We start from the raw sequence: 16,234 nt of genomic DNA, 5'->3' as shown, positions 1-16,234 counted from the left end.
TACCAAAGCCCAGAATGCAGGACCAGGATATAATACTATAGGGAATTTTTTTTAAAAAGAGGTTTAACTTTTCATGACAGTTTAAAATTTGTGTCACATGCAACATACAGTAGCATGTGACACATTTTCCATAAAATATCCTATATTTTTAGTCCAGATGACAAATACCTTTTGCAATCACGCTCTGAATCATGCATTATGTTCCAGGGAAGTGGTTTTCAAAAAAGACTGGACAATACAATAAGTTCTATAACAAATATCAGAGATAAAGAACTCCAAATGCTACACCTTGGCAAGCACAAGTTACAAAAGAAGATACAAATAATGTTGGTTCAGGTGCTTTAGGAGAAGCTTTTCTGCTCAGAAATTAATCATATGAAAAAAACATTAGGAGAGATTGAGGGGAGGCGAATAGCTCACCACGCTCCCTCTCCAAATAGCCTTTTATGTTAAAATGTCTCCTCCCCCTCCCCCTTTTCCTGAATCTCTGTGTCTCTGGGAATACTAATAGATTATTAAATGTTGCTACTGTGGGCTTAGTGTTGAAAATGTATAGGTGTAAAGCGAAAGTGGATAAAATAGACCAATTCAAAAATCATATTTTGGGATCCCAGGCTTTAAGCCTGATTCCCACCTAGGGCAATCCCTTCCTGCTGCTGGAGGTCTCTGTTAGAGGGTTACTGTAATTCATGAACACTAAGCAAGATAAGCTGTAGGCCATCTTGGTCTCAATGGAGAGCAAGACTGAGAATCTATCAGCCAAAATTTACTTTTAAATGGTTGAGTTGAGAAGAATCTACAATATCTAGACTCGGAGAATGCTAAAAACCAAGAACTCTCATTAAAAAAAACCTATAATTTTTATCTTTGCAGAGGTATCTCCTCAATACCTGCCTTCTCTTTTCTACATCACAAGGGTGTTATGATGATTAAAAATTGTGAAGTGCTTAGATACTATAGTAATGTAAGGACAGAGTACAAGTGCATTAAATTCCCCAGCAACTAGGGTGTGAGATTCTGGCTCATGAAGACATACTGAGTTAGCTTTAATCTAGCTAGCTTGGGTCCCAGAGTAGCAAAGCTGCAGCAGCACATGCTTCAGCATAGGCTAACCATGCAAGTAATTACCTAGGGTCCAGGGTGGGTGTATATAGACCATGCTGAAGTATGTGCTGCCCCAGTTTCACTGCTTGGGTACTAAAGCTAGCTAGATTAAAACTGGTTTGAATATGTCTCATACCCCATTATTGCAGTTAAGACATAGTCTAAGAGTAACACCTGGCAAGTATTCGGTTATTCTAGGAATGCTGTCTCTTGAGTGATCTGCTAGTAAGAATTAAAAGGAACCAAACGGGACTGCTGATTCTCATAACCTAAACAACTACCATGATTTGGAGGATCCTACTACCAGGAGATGGCTGTATTTCTTTTATTAGTTTGCAGTCGTGCCATATATAATCCAATCCCACATTAATTTTGCTGTAAAACACACACTTTGTAACTGTTTGATTTTGTTATATCATTCTATACAGAGTTCATCATATTATGGATTGATCCTGCATCCACTGAGATCAATGGGAATTTTGCCTTTGTCTTCAATGAGAGCAGAAGCAAGCCTTTTGTTACAACACGTCTAATTCGAGGGATGTATAAAACAAATGTCTTCTACGTTTCTGATTTTTCATCTAAACCCCTAAGTGGTTTGGGACTCATTTTCCTGAGAGACTGTCCATCAACTTATATGATCAGTATCACAATGGTTGTATTCGGCGCATGTGTTTGCACTAATACTCCTGAGTTTAAAAGGGAGCAGAGGCTGGCAGCAAGGTATTCCCTGGGTGGGGTCTTTGACTCTGGAACTTCCTCTGTCCTCACCCCCTTGATCCACCAGAGCCCAGATCTGTTAACTTTCTAAGGAAAATTTTGCATTACTCTTTAGGTTTAAGCTGACAAGAAAGTATAAGGCTGCTGTTTTATTAGTACTGTACAGGGCCAGCTGTGCTGCCCCAAGCAAAAAAAAAAAAAAAAACCCCCTCACCCAGCGCCGCCCAGCCCCGCCGAAACACTCCCCCCCCCCAGCGCCATGCCATGCCGCCGAAACAAAAACAACCCCGCCCCTCCCCCCAAGCGCCGCCCGGCCGAAACAAAAACAACAACAAAAAACACCTCAAGTGCTGCCCCGCCAAACCAAAAAAAAAAAAAACGAGCACCCCCTGCCACCCCAAGATTGGCCACCCCTTACAAGGTGCTGCCCCAAGCATGTGCTTGGTCAGCTGATGCCTGAAGCCGGCCCTAGTACTGTATGCACATCCTTTTAGAAGAAACATCTTGAACTTTTACTAGTAAGTTTACTGCATGCATATATATATAAAATGCATCCTTTTCCTATGATCAGTCGCCTGTTTTCTAATAGCATATAGTACCTTAAGGATGTGGCGGATGTGAGTGTATGCATATCCTGAGGTAAAGCCCTTCTGAATGTTATATGTCAATGCTTTGTCCGTATCACAAGGCACTGAACAATGCGCTCTGGCCACCTAACACACATGTAACATATTGTAATCAAAATACTTGTACATAAATCAAAAAACCCAGAACTGAGACTACAACATGCTATAACATCAGTCAGCACCCACAATGTTAAAATATATAATTGAAGCAGTACATAATCCAATATCAAGTGAACCAAAATGACAGGATGTGATTCAGTAGCTGTTTTAGTATCATATACAGTATCTTTGGAGTAATATCTTTTGCTGTAACAATCACTACATTGTATGTATTCTACATTATGATTATACGTATTTTCTCTGTGGCCCATAAATATGCCTAATCATTGCCAGTTACATGAAAGCTTGCCTCCCACTACCAAGCCTAGCTCTTCATGAGCCAACACAATTTGTTCCTTACTCTAATGACCTCCCAACTCCCAGCCTAATGATCATTTTGGTATTTGGGTATTTTCAGCAATCTGAAAAAGGTGGTTGCATCCCATCCCCAAAAATCAATATAGAAGGGTACAATCTATGTAGGAGAGGTAGAAAGGGACGGAGGAAGAGCTCCACCAGTATGTCAGAAATATTTACAGTGCAAGATGGATACATGTGTGAGCAGTAGGAAGAACACTTTTCAATGCACTCCAATCTGAATCTACTCTGCTTATGATCAGAGATGACTTGATTAGTTCGTGTAGTTCAGTATTTCCTTCTTTGGGGGAAAACCTGTGCAAAGGATGTGGAATGCCAAAAAATAAGTCTCTATGATTGAGGATGTCAGGAAACTATGGCAGCTCTCAAACTCCAGCCATGTAGCAGGGATCATATGGAGTATATGGCCCTGCGTGAGGAGGGGCTCTATGATAGTGCATCAGTGGTGTTCTGATCTTTTATACTTGCCCCTTACACAATAAATTAGCAAGAATCATCCACAACTGCCAAACTGTAGCAGAATATTATTAAAACACATGGTTGATCCAACACTTGAAGATATTGCTGCTTACTTCATTCCACAGCTGCAAATCTTGTTCTGCCTGTAGTTCTTGAGATGGCACTGGTACACCTGAAAACAGAGAGAGTGATACCATAGAACAAAGGCTATAATTATTCTATTTATAATGATTTTTCTCATATATATAGTATCTCATATATATAGTCTCATATAGTATGTCAAGTAGTTTATATTCCTAAGGATTTGATGCCCAGAATACACTGTTAGAATGCACAAAAGTGAAAGATACAGGGAGTTATAGTATACAGGAGCCTGTGGCCGCAAACATTATTATATTTGCTCCAGTTGTTTCTGTCTAATGAAGTTACTTTCTTCATTGGAGCAAAGTTCCTTTTGCCATTCACAATACAGTTGCAGAATAGCTTCCTTGAAGAAAATGGAGTTACACAAAGGTGGAAGGAGGCCCAATACATTTTAGCTATTCTAGCTCAGATTTCATGTCATTTACACTGCTGATGTAACTGACAGAGGATTTTGACCCGCCATATGTAAAAGTTGTGGAAGTCATTCTATTTCTATCAACATTCATGCTGATGTAACTCTGTTGTAAGCTGTAAGTAGCAGGTTGGAAACATTGTCTAGCAGTCCCGGACTAAAATCCCAGTCTAAAAAACCATTCCAATTCCTCCAAATCTCTCAAGTCCCATAGCTCTCCAAGAGCTCATCTCACTCGGTGCATTCATCAAAGAACTGAAAATAGTAACTATAGCTCTGACTTGTTAATTTATTGTATATTACACTAAACATGGGTAATATTGTATAGGTTCACACATGAAACATTTTTATGTGTATTTTGTTTAGTGGTACGGATAGCATTTGATTTTTTGACTTTTTGAAGGTGGCATTTTTGACAAGATAAAAAAATGTTGCATATCAGCTTTGCATTCTTTCTCTGTTGAGTGTATGCTATGTGGAAATGCTAAGATTGTTGTAAGATAATAAATATCGGTTAATTATTAAGTTATGTGACACTGGAAAGCTGGAGCCAAGTTTGTGTTTTGCCTTACAATTTACAGTTTGTTGCTATGTGCATTGAGGGTAATATTATTGTTGAATTGAAAATGAGTTTCTCAGGGAGCATATTAGTGTGTTGGGATGAAGGAGTATTGTAATGGTAATGGGCAAATGCCTGGAATTTAGTGCTGAGTTGGGTGTGAATGCTGCCTTAATTAATGACTAGAGCTAGTTGGAAATTTCTGTCAAAATGGTTTTTTATTGGAAAATGGAAATTTGTCAAAAGAAAAACATCTCACGGGAAAGGGTCAGTTCAGCTGAAACTTTTGTTGGGAAAGTTTCTCAGGTCCAGGATGGAATTTCTGATCTTAACTGGAAGAGGAGGGGCAAATGAGCAACAGACTAGTGGCTGCGGCACAGACCTGGGATATGGGACACCCAAGTTCAACTCCCTGCACCAAATCAGACAGAACTTAATTGAACCATAACTTCCCAGGCAAGTGCCTCCACTACCTGGCTAGTCTGGGGTGGGTCTCTCTCAGTCTCTCCTTTTGAAGTTGTTCCATTTTGTACAACTAGTTAAATATTAATTCAGCACAACTGACTCCCTCCAAATTAAGCAGAGCAGAGAACTTAATGTGTGTACCCCACATCCCAGGTGAGTGCTCTAATCACTCAGCTATTGGTTATTCTTCTCTCACACATGCACTTTTCATAAAAACTTCAGAAGGTCCCAGTTTCATCCCAATATGGAACAGGAAAATTTTTGAAATCTCAAACATTTTGGCAGAATGGGAAGCTATGTCCCCCCAGCTCTATTTACACCTTCCTTGCCTCTCAGTGTTTATGTTAGTGGCAGGATATCACTGTAGCAACCTTAGCTACAAATTAATGAATTTTTTTGTGTTCAAATTTCCTGGTTTTCTTTTATGTTTTTAACTTGGTGATATCTGGAGCTGGAGAAAGGACCTATTTGGAAAGTAAAGCTGGGGAGCAGATAATAATCTTATCTTCTCCATTTAAATCTTTGCTGATCAGGAAGAGAAAACTTTCATTTGATGCTCCAGCTGCTTCTGTCTAGCTCTCAAAGCTTTTCATTCTATCAGGCTGCTGTTGTTTCATGTGAAAAGCTTTGAGCACCAGGCAGGAAAGTTTCAGTATTGGTTAGAATTTTCTAACCAGCAGTATAAACTTTTGAACAGAGCAAGTACAATTGTTTCACCAGCTCTGGAGTTTCCTTCTCCCTCCCCCTGGCCAGCTCTATTCCCAAGACTTTAGGATATATCTACACTATAAGCGCTACAGTGACACAGCTGCAGTTACACCACTGTAGCATAGATACTTACTATGGCGACAGAAGGATTTTTTCCAATTGCTGTAGTAAATCCATCCCCTCGAGAGGCAGTAGCTATGTCAATAGAAGAATTCTTCCATTAACCTAGCAGTTTCTCCAACCAGGGCTTAGGTTGACTTAATTAGGTCTCTCAGGGTGTGCATTTTTTCACTCCCCTGAATGACATAGCTAAGCTGACCTAAGTTTTTAGGTGTAGACCACGCCTTCCTCAGTCTCTATCCCATGCTTTAAGCCCTAGACAGGCACTGTCTGTCCTACAGCCACCATCACTGCCCCCTCCACTGCCTCATCCAGTGTTCATCTTGTAACCTAGATGGACTTCATTGATATAAATTGTATACAATTTTGCCATATATGGATGAAATATCCATGTATAGAAAAATTAAGCACTTAAACCCTGATTCAGGAAGGCATCCCTATTCAGAAAGGCCACTTATGAGGAAATCCAGTGACCAGGCTAACTTTGTCCACTACAAATTCATTCTCTCATCTTTCAGTTCTTCCATTTTCCTCATATCCAGTCTATGTCTAAGTTTTGCAAACTTTCTGCATAACATCTCTTTCCTAACTATCCACACAGCTAAAACTCTCATCTAGATTCTCAGTCTCTAGTTTCAATTACTTCTGTCTGGTCTTGTCAGTCTTGCCCTACTCATATCTGTTGAGAAAGCTGCTGCAAAGATCATTTTCCTAGCCTGTGTCACTTTGACCATCTCACCCCTTTCTTTGCATTCCTCCACTGGCTCCCCCTTCTTTATCACATCAAACATAAGCTACTCATCTTCACTTTAAAGGCCCTTCATGGCCTACCCCCACTCTACCCATCATCTCTCATTCACTACTGAGATGTTGATTCCCAACTGAAATTGGCCCATGATACCAGCCTCCATCAACCACTTGTTACATTTTCAGCACGTACCTTTGAACTTTCTCTGATGCTGCCCTTCATGCTTGGAAGGTGCTCCACATAAGTATCTACACAACAAATATTCTACTTCATAATCCCTTTTAAAACTCTCCTTTGCCATGATGCCTACAAAAGCTTGAGAACCAGGCCACTGATGTGCTGAGACAACTGCCTGTCATGCTGAGCAATATGGTCTCATTGTTTCCTTGTATTCCCCTGTTGATCTGCATCCATCTGTGGTCTCTTATCCTATACTTAGATTGTAAGCCCTTTTTGTTCTCTGTTTGTACAGTGCCTAGAACATGGGCTCCTGGTCCATGACTGGGCTCCTGGGCGCTGTGGTAATACAAATAAATAATAATAACGTACTTTAAACTCATGGTTAAAATTAACAGCATTGCCAGCTCTCATGATTTTATTGTGGGTCTCCTGATATTTGGGGTTTTTCATAAAGGCACAACTTCTAGAGGCATGTGATTAGGTGGAACTTTCAATTTTTGTTAAATGAAAGCTAAAATTAAATTTCTAGTCCTCATACTTGCTGAGAAAAGCTTGAAAAAATGACCCACATGCACACTAAAGACTTAAAACCCAGAAAACCCCAATTCTATGTTTTTTTTTTAAAATCACATTATTTTTAAACTAATCTACTGATTTTGGGAGTCCTGATACACAATTTTTAAAAGCTTGGGTTTTGAAATGCTGAGTTAAGCACATGCTTAAATGCTTTCCTGAACTGGGGGTCTTAGTTTACAACCATAAATATGTAGGTACGGTGGAGGATACTGAAGGGGTGGGAGTGCTTGGGATTAGAGGGCACTGGAAGAAGGAGCAGCTGGCAAGAGGGTTTCCCAAAGCATGCAGAAAGTCCAGGAGAGAACCTGGTGGTGCACAGACAGCGGGATGGGGAAATATCTTCTGCAGCCATTAGGAAGTTGGCGGAAGAGCAACATCATCCTGCAGAATCCGCAAAGTACAGGAGATCGAGAAGACAAGCTCAGCCAGTGAAACAGTGAATTATTTAACTGGCTGAACTGTGGGAAAGCCCTTATCCTGTAAGGAATGCTTTCTCCATTAGCTACATCTCTTTACAGAGTAATGTCAAACAATATAGCTAACACTTTTGGTTTTTAGATGACTGATTTTTAAAATAAGTCTATTTGGGAGATCTAATGACGAGTGATGAATATGAAGTTTGAAATCTGAGTGTTGTAAGACTCTTCTGATTATAAAGATTAGAACTATGCTAAATTTTAAAAAGGAGAGATTTGTAAAGGTTCAGAATAACTAATTTAACATAATAATTGTATAGTAAATGTAATTAGGATCTGCTGAACAGATACTGTAAGCCTGGGGATGATTAATTTTCACACAAAAAACACCACCTTAGGATTTAAATCTTGTTTTAACTGAAAATACAACAAAGCCTTAGCAATGGGAGGCATCAGTGATACACCTCTACCCCGACATAACGCTGTCCTCAGGAGCCAAAAAAATCTTAAAGCGTTCTAGGTGAAACTGCATTATATCGAACTTGCTTTGATCCACCGGAGCGTGCAGCCCAGCCCCCCCAGAGCACTGCTTTACCGCGTTATATCCGAATTTGTGTTATATCGGGTCGCATTATATCGGGGTAGAGGTGTACTCCATAAAGTCAGATTTTACATGCATAAATGTAAAATAAGTAGTTAAAAACAGCCAGCTCTAAATAATTTTCCTCTGCTCTGTATATAGTGTATTTACCAGTCTCTTGAGACTTTTATTTGATTCTTGTCTACAATGATCCCGACCCTGGATCTAGTAATCCTGGTTAGCCCAAACCTGAACACCACAGATAAACAGCCCCTTTGCCTGAGCCTCATGAGCCCAAGTTAGCTGCAATGTAAACAGGGCCGGCTCCAGGGTTTTGGCTGCCCCAAGCAGAACAAAACTAGGGTTACCATACGTCCGGTTTTTCCCAGACATGTCCAGCTTTTTGGTAATCAAACCCCCGTCCGGGGGGAATTGCCAAAAAGCCGAACATGTCCGAGAAAATGCCCTCCCGCGGCTGCTCTGCTCCTCCCCTGACTCTTCGGCTCTGTTTAAGAGCCGAGCTGCCCAAGCGCTATGGGCTTCAGGCAGCCCCCTTGCCTCCGGACCCCAGCCGCCGGCTGGGCACTTCCCCTGCCGGGCTCCGGCGGCGCAGGGTCCGGAGGCATGGGGGCTGCCCGAAGCCGGTAGCACTCGGGCAGCTCTGCTCTTAAACAGAGCCGAAGAGTCAGGGGAGGAGCAGAGCTGCCCGAAGCCCAAACGCTACCGGCTTCACAGTTTGCCAGGCAGCCTCCAGACCCTGCGTCCCCGGCTGGGCGCTTCCCCTCCCGGGCTCCAGCTGCGCTGGGGAAGCGCTGGCCAGGGGCGCAAGGTCTGGGGGCTGCCCGGCAAACCATGAAGCCGGTAGCGCTTGGGCAGCCCTTTTTGCGTGGCTGGGAGTGGGAGGGAGGAGGGGGCGGGGAAGGGGCGGAGTTGGGGCGGGGCCAGGGCCCGTGGAGGGTCCTTTTTTTTTATTTGTTAAATATGGTAACCCTAACAAAACAAAACAAACAAAAATATGGTAACCCTAACAAAACAAACAAATTGCCGCCGCGATCTGCGGCGGCAATTCAGAGGGAGGCCCTTCGCTCCCAAGCGGAGTGAGGGACCGTCCGCCGAATTGCCGCTGAATACCTGGATGTGCCGCCCCTCTCCGGTGCGGCCGCCCCAAGCACCTGCTTGACAAGCTGGTGCCTGGAGCCGACCCTGAGTGTAAACATATCCTGGGACTGTTCACACGAACAACGCTGGCAGGATTGCAACATTGGTCCCTATAATTACCAATCCTGGATTCAAGAATTAAGTTTGTGGGTTGTTGTTTTTTTTAAGTAAATAATTTGTGGCTTACTAATATAAAGTCCAAACATACAAGGTTCTAAGCCTCTCCAGTGAGGAGTACAGAAACACTCAAAAAACCTAACTCTATTCCACTCCAATCAGAAATCAGTGGGTTTTTAGGCTACTCAGCACTTTACAGGGTGGGCCCGTAGTTTCCAAAATAATAATAAATATATTTAAAATATGTTATTCAAAATCATCTCAGTTTATTAACTAAAAGGATTCACATTTCAGTGTGTTAAGTACTCCACGTTAACATAAATAAACTGACTTTACAGTGTAAAAAAAGATTAGCTCTTTCTACTGTTTCACTAGTTTAGTAATATCAGATCAAGTCTATCAAGATGAATTTTGATTAACTTTATGATTTAAAGTTACTAAAACTCCAGAATTAAAATGTTATAGAACCTTTCGTTAAGAGAAAATGAAATGTTGCCTTCTTGAGTGTCTAGTGAAAATAACTACTGTAGATACAAATATAAAAGCATAAGAATGGCCATACTGGGTCAGACCAAAGGTCCATCCAGCCCAGTATCCTGTCTGCCGACAGTGGCCAATGCCAGGTGCCCCAGAGGGAGTGAACCTAATAGGTAATGATCAAGTGATCTCTCTCCTGCCATCCATCTCCATCCTCTGACAAACAGAGGCTAGGGACAGCATTTCTTACCCATCCTGGCTAATAGCCATTAATGGACTTAGCCTCTATGAATTTATCTAGTTCTCTTTTAAACCCTGTTATAGTCCTAGCCTTCACAACCTCCTCAGGCAAGGAGTTCCACAGCTTGACTGTGCGCTGTGTGAAGAACTTCCTTTTATTTGTTTTAAACCTGCTGCCAATTAATTTCATTTGGTGGCCCCTAGTTCTTATATTATGGGAACAAGTAAATAACTTTTCCTTATTCACTTTCTCCACACCATTCACGATTTTATATACCTCTATCATAATCCCCCTTAGTCTCCTCTTTTCCAAGCTGAAAAGTCCTAGCCTCTTTAATCTCTCCTCATATGGGACCTGTTCCAAACCCCTAATCATTTTAGTTGCCCCTCTCTGAACCTTTTCTAATGCCAATATATCTTTTTTGAGATGAGGAGACCACATGTGTACGCAGTATTCAAGATGTGGGCGTACCATGGATTTATATAAGGGCAATAAGATATTCTCCGTCTTATTCTCTATCCCTTTTTTAATGATTCCTAACATCCTGTTTGCTTTTTTGACTGCCGCTGCACACTGCATGGATGTGTTCAGAGAACTGTCCACAATGACTCCAAGATCTCTTTCCTGATTTGTTGTAGCTAAATTAGCCCCCCATCATATTGTATGTATAGTTGGGGTTATTTTTTCCAACGTGCATTACTTTACATTTATCCACATTAAATTTCATTTGCCATTTTGTTGCCCAATCACTTAGTTTTGTGAGATCTTTTTGAAGTTCTTCACAGTCTGCTTTGGTCTTAACTATCATGAGCAGTTTAGTATCGTCTGCAAACTTTGCCACCTCACTGTTTACCCCTTTCTCCAGATCATTTATGAATAAGTTGAATAGGACTGGTCCTAGGACTGACCCTTGGGAACACCACTAGTTACCCCTCTCCATTCTGAAAATTTACCATTTATTCCTACCCTTTGTTCCTGATCTTTTAACCAGTTCTCAATCCATGACAAAATACAAGACAAAATTGTATTGTATTGAATAATTAAAGGAATTAGAAAACTTAGCACATAGATTTAGGGTGCACAAAAGATATCAGTGGTATTCTACAATTTGACTCATGTTTGTTGAGAATGTCTTTGTATAAGTAGAACACTTGCCTTCTACCATTAGAGTAATATGGAGACAAAAAAGATGAAACACTAACAATATTGACAAGGAATGGTACTTAAAGCCTTGCTTATTTTTATATTGGTATATTTAAAATGACTCCACATTCTCTACATGACTAACTATTTAAGACTATTGTAGAATTTCATTTCACTTCACACACAGGATTCACATAAATTTAAACATCTCTCTACACCACTTTAACAAGTTTATGCCTAATCAACGTCTAATGGCCACTACATTTTATACTTTGGTAATATGATTTATATTCATTTAAGGTCAAGGGGAATTTTGGCTGCACAAAGAACACAAGACTGTACTCCTTTTAGATTTAGAACATGATCCAACTCCCATTAATTCCGTTTCCACTGATTTTAATAAGAGCCGAATCTGATCTGTATTCATTAATCCAATACAAGTATCTGATGATGTGTAACAATCAGTATGAATATATTTATTTTAACATTACTCTTAAATTAAAAGTATACAAAGTATGTACTCCGAAGAAGTGGGCTGTAGTCCACGAAAGCTTATGCTCTAATAAATTTGTTAGTCTCTAAGGTGCCACAAGTACTCCTGTTCTTTTTAAAGTATGTACTGTAATTTTAAATCTCCCACACAGTCTTCTTTAAGCAAAGGTTATTGATAACAGTTTACTTCGCTCTGTAAACAATATGGGCCTGATCCTGTGAGGTGTTGAATGCATGCAACTCCCATGAGCTGAAATCAGTGGGCACACACCAAGATGGCCCCCATAATCCTTTAGAGGGCAAGTAAATATCACTTTATTTCAAGTGGATCCTTTGAAAGGAAACAGTAGCATCAAAAACTTCAAAAGGAGTTTGAACACTCAAGAAATTCAGAGTTTTGCCCAATATCTCTGTAGCTATGCAATTTCAAAGAGGTTACTTAAAAAAAAAAAATGGCCACACCAGAGTACTTAGCATGATGCAATATTTAAACCTCCCTCCTTCCTGGTGCTTTTAAATATCATAGACTCACAAATGAAAAGCAACCTTCAGATAAGCAACACAAACAAAACAAAAATACTCATTGTAATGACTTATTGTGTGACATTCTTACTCAATGAATACATAACTAACTACTTTGTAAAGCATCTGAAGATATGCAGAATAGAACAATACTATAAAAATACAAATTATATTATAACACCTTTATAAATTCGTAATTTTCAGGTTTAACGTCTTATGCTTTTCAAATGAAATCAGGCTGCAGAATAGTTGATTATTTTTTTCCTGTAAAATAAATTGTTTGAGAACACTGAGCCCATTTTGACTCAGAGTAGCAATAAAGAAATAAATATTTCATGCCTTGTCATTTTCTTTTATGTGAAGTTTTCGGTTTAAAATAATATTAGCTTTAATAAATTAACTTTTCCATAGTTCTTTCTAAATTTGAACTTCATGCCTTTGCAATTAAAATATATAAAATTGCAGACTTATGTGTGTGAAAATTAACTAATAATCATCATGTGCATTACTTGTTTTTGTAATTTTTTACTATGATATAATCAGGTTTATTACACTATTCTTGCTTTACATGAATAAAACTGTATAAGCAGTAATATGAATAAGAAATTCAGTTAAGATTGCCACAGTGGTGTCTATAACCTGCCCTGATGTGCTGAGGTACTGCAGGATGTATCTTGGTACGCAAGTTGGTTTGGAGTACTGTTCTGAAAGTAATGACAGCGACTCAAACAAAACAGTGGCTAGCAATATTTACAGGACTTTGTGTCACTACAGAGCTCTTCTCTGTGATTTTCACATTATTTTCAAAGGCAAATGAAATGTCTGTGATCTCCCATAGAAGGTAACAATCTGTTCTCATTTCTAGAGTTGTTTTAAACCATCCTATACAATTTAAAAGTGAAGTATATAAAATTCTGAGGCATGATTAAATTAATCCACAGAAAGGACATTGTTCGCTATTAATTTCTATCATGGTTTAGAATTTTATAGGATCCTATTGCTTTTATCCCTACCAAAATATTTCCTAGGGACTTCCCCATAAGTGTGTACATTTCTGGGGGGTACCTCTGTATGTGCTCCAGTAAGTGCTTAAGGTAGCTGCCTGGACTCCCAATTTCGTTGCTCTTAAATTCAAGAGAAGGTTTTCTGTATTCAGGATTACTGCAGGGCAGTATCACTGCACCCTCCATCCGCATGTTCAGAATGGCATGATTAACTCAAACATCTTGTTCCTCTCCTAGGTTCAGTGCAAGGTTGTGTCCCAAGTCTCCCTTCCGTCCCAGCACCTCTCCTGTGAGCTACAAACACAGATGAAGCACATACGCTTGGTGGCGACACCAGATTAGGAGACTCCCACTCCGGAAGTTTTTCTCCTGGACACCTTGAACCTTTTCAGGTAGCCGCATCCCTGAATAAACTGTCACAGGTACTGGAGCGAGTGGGGAGTTGGAGATTCAGCTCCCCGAACGCTTACACTAGCCCAAGCCTTGTATGCAGTGCAGTTGTAGCCCCGGGGGGCTGGAAAGCTTGTGCCTCTCACCAACAAAAGTTGGTCCCATAAAAGATATGCCCTCACCCACCAGTTCTCTCTCTCAGCCTAAGCACCCCCGAGAAAGAGAGGGACTCGCGGGGAACACCCCGTAAACCAGCACACCGCCAAGGGGAGCAGAGAAGGGCGGGGGTGGGGCTAGGAAGCGGCAGCTAGAGGTACCCCAGAGGAGCAGGGACAGGGTCTGGGGACGGGGCTGCTTCTCACCTTGGCAGGCGCACGTCCAGGAGGCGAGGAGCAGGAAGAGCAATAACAGGGACGCGTCTGGCACGTTGCTGTGGCGCCCCGGCTGGTTCCTAAGGCTGGGCTGGCTGCCGCGGGGGGAGGCAGCGTGGTGCTGAACGGGGGGCTGCTGCTGGCAAGAGCCTCTCCTGAGCATGGTGTCTGCCGAAGGGGGGCCCGGCTGGCCCCGAGTCTGCGCCGCGGAGCCCTTCCCTGCCTCACCCGCTGCTGCCGCCGCGGCTGCGTCGCTCGCTTCCCTCCCGCTCTGGAGTCGCCACGCTGCAGTGTCCGCGGTCCCTTCCCAAACTTTTAAATCTCCCGGACACGTGGACTGCGTCATCCTGACTCATGGCGAGCGCGTCATCCTCGCTTCCCCGCATCCACGCGGGTCCCAGGCCCGAGGAGTCCCACAGCTCTGCCGGGCAGCTCGTGACTCAGCCCGGGCGAGGGGTCCCTCCCCACCCACAGCAGGGTGGGAGCGCGGGGCCCCGGCTCGTAGCTCGGCCCGCGGCTGAGTGGCTGGGAAGTGGAGATAGGGTGACCAGACAGCAAATGTGAAAAATCAGGGCGGAGGTGGGGGGTAATAGGAGCCTATATAAGAAAAAGACCCAAAAATCAGGACTGTCCCTATAAAATCAGGACATCTGGTCACCCTAAGTGGAGAAGAAAAGCCAAGGCCCCTTGGTGTCCCCCAGGTTCCACAGGAGGGGGGGCCACAGGCATGGCGGGATCAAGGCATACCCCCCTACACACACATTTGGACCCTCTCTTTAACGGATTTTTTTTCCATGAAAAACCACCCCAAGCTGTGTTTGTGCAGGGTGGCACACAACGCCCTTCGTGTGCTCTGCTGTGCAAGCTCTGCCTGTTTTGTTGAGGGTCGTTTGTATTTGGTTAAAGTACTGTATTTTGCATTGTAGGATGTTGCATTTGGAATGGAGTATTTTGGTTAAAATGACAATTTTTTAAGAAATAGGACCCGGTTAACCCAAAATAAGTGGGTTAGATTTGCACCCAAGTAACTAACGATGGGAATGAAAATCAATGTAGTTATGTGGGTTCCAGTTTCTGGGCAACCAAGACGTAAAACAACTGGGGGAGAGGTATGGAAAATAAGGCAAAATTCTGGTGTCAGATGCATCCATTTATGTTATTTCTAAAGCACTGACCCCTGCAGTAGCTACGCGACTCTTGCCTTCCATTCTTCCCTACAGAGAATGGAAAAGCAGCACGGGGGAGTTAAGATCTTTAGCCCCCCAATTCAGGAAGCTACTTAAGCATGTGCCTAACTCTAAGTATTGTCTTGTGTCCTGCCAAAATTTGTGGGAAAGGCACCTGCTCTCAGGGCCGGCTTTAGGAAGTGTGGGGCCCAATTCGAACATTTTCGGCGAGGCCCCGGCAGGGATGACTAAAAAAAAAAAAAAAACCCTTTCATTTCTTCCATGTATTATTTACTTTCCATAATTATATAAATAATAAAATTATATATTATGTACATTGCGTCATATATGCTGTTGATCGGTTATTAATGAGCTCCGTTTCACATGTGTGGGTCCCTGCCACTCTCTAGGGGTGTGCTAGGGTGACCAGATGTTCCGATTTTATAGGGACAGTCCCAATTTTTGGGTCTTTTTCTTATATAGGATCCTATTACCCCCCACCCCCTGTCCCAATTTTTCACACTTGCTGTCTGGTCACCCTGTTGTGCACATGTGTGGATCCCAGCTGCTCCCTGCCCCCCTTAATGAAGCAGGTGTGCAGGGTTACTGCCCTGGGAACTGCAGGGCACCACTGGACATGGGGCTGGCTGGAGGCAGGGCAGGGGCTGACTGGAGGTAGGGTCTGGCTGCAGGCAGGGCAAGGGGTGGGGGACTGGCTGGAGACAGGGGTGTGTGGGGCGGGCTGGCTTCAAGCAGGGCCACAGGGGGGTGCGGCATGGGTTGGCAGGGCTGGAGACAGAGGAGTGCGGGACTGGCTGGCTTCAGGCAGGGGGGTGCGGCAGTGGTTCGCTGGGGACAG

General features: G+C 42.4%; 1 protein-coding gene across 8 annotated transcripts in view; it reads right to left on the bottom strand.

The window, feature by feature from the left end:
- NMU (neuromedin U) overlaps positions 1-14,698 on the bottom strand; it is a 37,025-nt gene extending 22,327 nt beyond the window's left edge. For all 8 annotated transcript variants that reach the window (XM_065596889.1, XM_065596892.1, XM_065596890.1 and 5 more), the window contains exons 1-2: positions 14,201-14,698; positions 3,500-3,558 (exon numbers count right to left, since the gene is read on the bottom strand). In XM_065596889.1, coding sequence (XP_065452961.1) covers positions 3,500-3,558; positions 14,201-14,555 — 414 coding nt within the window. In that variant the 5' untranslated portion in view covers positions 14,556-14,698. The remainder of the gene's footprint in view (positions 1-3,499; positions 3,559-14,200) is intronic.
- Positions 14,699-16,234: the final 1,536 nt, after the last annotated feature.

The sequence above is a fragment of the Chrysemys picta genome, chromosome 5 (genome assembly GCF_011386835.1).
Source record: "Chrysemys picta bellii isolate R12L10 chromosome 5, ASM1138683v2, whole genome shotgun sequence".
Lineage (NCBI taxonomy): Eukaryota > Metazoa > Chordata > Testudines > Emydidae > Chrysemys > Chrysemys picta.
Note: the sequence above shows the minus strand (reverse complement) of the source record. Positions and strands in the feature narration are given on the sequence as shown.